This window comes from Dinoponera quadriceps, unplaced genomic scaffold (assembly GCF_001313825.1).
Source record: "Dinoponera quadriceps isolate SergipeBrazil2010 unplaced genomic scaffold, ASM131382v1 scaffold717, whole genome shotgun sequence".
Taxonomy (NCBI): Eukaryota; Metazoa; Arthropoda; class Insecta; order Hymenoptera; family Formicidae; genus Dinoponera; species Dinoponera quadriceps.
This window is the reverse complement of record NW_014555639.1, coordinates 364,345-368,546: the sequence shown is the minus strand read 5'-3', so window position 1 is coordinate 368,546 and position 4,202 is coordinate 364,345. Positions and strand designations below refer to the sequence as shown.

General features: G+C 39.8%; 1 protein-coding gene across 1 annotated transcript; it reads left to right on the top strand.

Moving 5' to 3' along the window:
- Positions 1-1,700: 1,700 nt before the first annotated feature.
- Positions 1,701-3,560, top strand: LOC106744982. The gene is made up of 3 exons (XM_014620174.1): positions 1,701-2,064; positions 2,698-2,757; positions 3,316-3,560. Exons 1-3 carry the CDS (start codon positions 1,701-1,703, stop codon positions 3,558-3,560), a joined length of 669 nt encoding a protein of 222 aa, XP_014475660.1.
- The last annotated feature ends 642 nt before the right edge of the window (positions 3,561-4,202 follow it).

The following is a 4,202-nucleotide window of genomic DNA, read 5'->3' as shown; positions in this document are numbered from 1 at the left end:
TTATTTTCCTTAATTTTCACTTTTGACGTAAACACATTTAAAATTCACAAATCCATACACAAATCACAGAGAAAGACGCAATGAAATGTAACCTTTCAGAACATGTATATGCATATATATGTCATGTTTCAGCCATGTGTGAAACGAATTCACGTGTTCAAACGCCATCTATTGAAAAACGCTACGAACTTTTCTTCCAACCCAATATTATTCATTAATGCTGTATTTTCAGTGGCACATCAAAGGAGTCTCTCATAAATTTAGTTTATTAACCAAAATTACATTTCTATACATTTATTTCACTATTGAAATAATAAATGTTAATTTGAAACGAAGTTGAGGTAGACACATATATATATACACAATGTTACAAATATTAACGCAATATTTATGCATCAGTTGATTTAATAGAGATGCACAGATAAAAGATAGAAAGAGGTTTATAAATGTTTAAACATGCGCATATATGTATATATTTCGAGTATTATAAGTTATAAACTTTACATTGTATTTTCAAAGCAAAATAGTCAATAATTCTGAAATTTGTGTATAACGTTTCCATATTGATATCAATTTCCATCAAAATCTTAGTTTTAGTTTAGGAGATATTAAATATAGAAATTAAAACTAGTAATCTCAATAAAAAGTGTCAACTTTAGTTACAAATATTTCAGTTTTCGAATGGTAAATCTTTTTCTAATTATATGAACAATCATTTAGATAATGTGTACGCAGGGCAAGTTTCATCAAATACTGATCAAACTTATTTTAGTTGACACGCCTCTTTTAAAATGAAGTGGCTTTCGACTCGGGCTCCAAATTACTTAAACATTCGGTGTCACTTTTAAATGCAACGTAGATCAATTCCTAATTTTCTCATAATTTTTCCATTACCTTGAATTATTACATCCTTAATGCCGATCGTTCAATCGTTCGATCCGGATGTACATCGAACGACGTTGAGAAAAACACGAAGATCCGCCGAAAGAAATATTCCGGATTTGTGGTCGCTGTAGCTTCTATAATTTCCCATTCAGCATCGAATTAGATTGCCTGCCGGCTCGATGAGCAGGACAAATATTCCCGTGTTCTTCCCGTATTGTCTTATCCCGGGCAACACGCGAGGCTAGTCATGCGTGCAAATTGACGTACAGGCTCCTCGGCTCCGTTTCTTTCGGCGTATCCCACAATCATACAGCGGAGTGGAGCGTCGTCTGTTCTACCTGCGTTCCAATGCGATTCTGATACGTCGCTATTAAAGTCGGAGTTAGCACGGCGGTGTTTAAGGCTCGTTTGGTAAGTGGGTCAGAGGGATACTTACTTACGGGGCTGTACGACATTGTTTTGGTTGAGGGGGTCTCTCCTCCCGTTGTTGTGGCGTTAAACAGCGCGTGGATCTCAAGTACGAGCGAGTATCCTGAGAATTTTCATGCGCCTGGGTAGGAGAGGCTAAACGGCGCCGCGCGCGCGCTTATATAAGTCACAATGCACTAGGAGATTCTCACAATTAGTCGGCGGCGTTTACTGACCGGCTGACCAGAGCACCGGAGAGAACAGAAGTAGAGCTGGGCCGGACGCAGAGAAGCGCAAGAGAGCCGTCATTGCGCCGGAGAACAGCTGAGAGAGCAGCCGCGCGGACGAAGCGGATCGACGAGCTCTCTGAGACGCGTGCGGACAAGGAAAGGCTCGCGATCACGACGATGGGAAAGCGACGCTCGACAGTTTGGATTTTCCGTGCCCTTCAGCTCGCGCTCTTCTGCAACTTGGTGTCCGGCAAAAGTGAGTACTCGAAGCTGTTCGAGAGGTGCACCAGCGAGAAGAACACCTTCGACTGCTTCAAACAACGCGCCCTCGAGATCCTCGACTCGGCGATCCGCGACGATACCGTCTACAAGATCAACGATTACGTCTCGATCAGCAAGGATCCGGCGAGCACAGCGAGGAGCCAAGACCCAGCCGGGAACAGCACGGAACTGAGCCTCGATCAGAAGCTGGACAACAAGTTCTACGAATACCTGTCGTCGAGGAGCCTCAAGCTCACGATACCCGGCAATGCTTTCGAAGGTAGCGCCCCGATATATTCCGGAGCATTTATCAATTATTCATATATTAGGAAACGTGTACACATATACATATATGTATGTACATTTATATGTGTATACGCACGGTGCGTAGTTGTAATATTTTATTCGAGGTCGAAACCCACTTGATGAACTTACCAGTGATGCTTTTAATATGATATTATCATTTTGATAAAATAACGTTCCGTAAAATGTTATCCCTTTAAAGTGGCGTGATATGATACAATTTATGTATAATTGCACCGTGGTTTCATCCTTTTGCAAAGAAACAGATTGATTGAATTTACCGAAAATGGACAAACCAAACGTATTTTGGTTGAAGGAAATTCCGGTTAATCAGAATTTCTGGTTACAAAAATCGGATGTGGCTTATAAGAAACAGGGATTCTGTGCCCTTCACAGTAAAACGCGTTTAGTTTGTTCATCATCGGGTAAACTCATGCAAATTTGTTTTTCCGGTTGTGCTTCCGGTCGAATTATCGCGATGCAAAGCGTGGTTAGATATTCTTATATGATCGATATTGCTCCGTGTATCTCAATGCGGTCACGATGAATAATGAAAAAATACGTTTGAAAATGATTAACAGTCAAATTGATACATTTGTAATATTTGCAGGAAGAGGGAAGAGGCGCAGGGGTTACGGATACCTACTAATGGCAGGTGCCGTGTTAGCAGGTGAGGTCTCTCCTCGGAAACTTAGAAAGATTACGGTCAAAAGATAGCAAAGTGAGAAAGAAAGAAAATTTACGTTAAAACTACCGATGCTTAATGTCCGGTTTCTATCAGAGCGATCGAAATGACCGATTTTTAAATAAAAATACATAAGAGAAAGAAATTGTGCAAGAGAAAAAATTTTTATTAATTCTTTTTAATTTCATTCAACGTCGTGTAAAAATACAAAATGTGCTGTTATAAATTCGGGTAATATTCATGAGAAATTACAAACCGGTCATTTGGACTGTTTCGGCAGTTCCAGTGTTGATAATCAAGATGAAAGTCCGATTATGTTATATCGGTCGAATCTTCTCGAGCAACTAATCGAGCAACTAATAAAAAATATATTCCCAGTCGATATCGACCTAATCGATGAATAAAGAATTACTTTCTGCACTTTTACATTACCCCGAAACTTTCAAACCGACTGTTAAGAAGCACGTTTGATCCTTCTAGCGTTACTCATGCGATCGTCGATATCCTGATCGGCATTTTACGACGCGAATCGTATTTGTCTAGGCATGATGGCGCAGCTGGCTTACGGGAAAATAGCTTTCCTCGCCGGAACGGCGTTGCTGACGGCGAAGATGGCACTGGTGTTGAGCGCGATAGTCGGCTTGAAAAAGCTTGTATCGAGCGGAGGCGGTGGACACGAGGTAATCTACGCGACAGCGTCGGACCACCACGGCGGTGGTGGAGGCGGATACGGAGGTGGTGGCTACGGCGGCTGGCAACGAGCGATGGAAGTCGTTCCACCAACCTGAGTCGCATTTCTTCGATGTACACCGCGAATTCCCAAGCTTCCGTAACAACACAGCTACCGCGCGTAACACGTCTTTCCCGATGCATCCAAATAGCGTTTTGAAAATATGTAATTTATTTCTCAACACAGACTGCAAGAACGAGCTTATGTGTATCGCATTACCTCTTTTATAATCGAACAAACGTATTGTTACATAAAGAATAAACGATGTGTAATATTGAAGAGGTTTTTTCTGTAAAGGATTTTTCGTTAAGTTGTCGTTGACAGCAAAAGTTTCATCTTCAAATCTCGTGTCAGGAATTGGGAATTTTATCTCCCGCGCTAATATCGAGTCGATCAGAATACAAATGTAAATTCGAGGTGACTGACGACGATACCGTTTGTATCTTACGATATCGTACCTTCTGTATTTTATTTGTATCGTTGTTTAATTTATTATTGTTGTCCCATGTTTATATAATTTATATTTAATTTAATTATTTCATAAGGCTATGCGACGTGTGTGTTATCATTAAAATAATATCGGATACCAAACAACGTGTGTACATTCCTTAATGTTAATATTTATTATTAATTTATAATTATTAATTTATATTTATTATAAGATAATATACATATATATATATATATATATATATATATA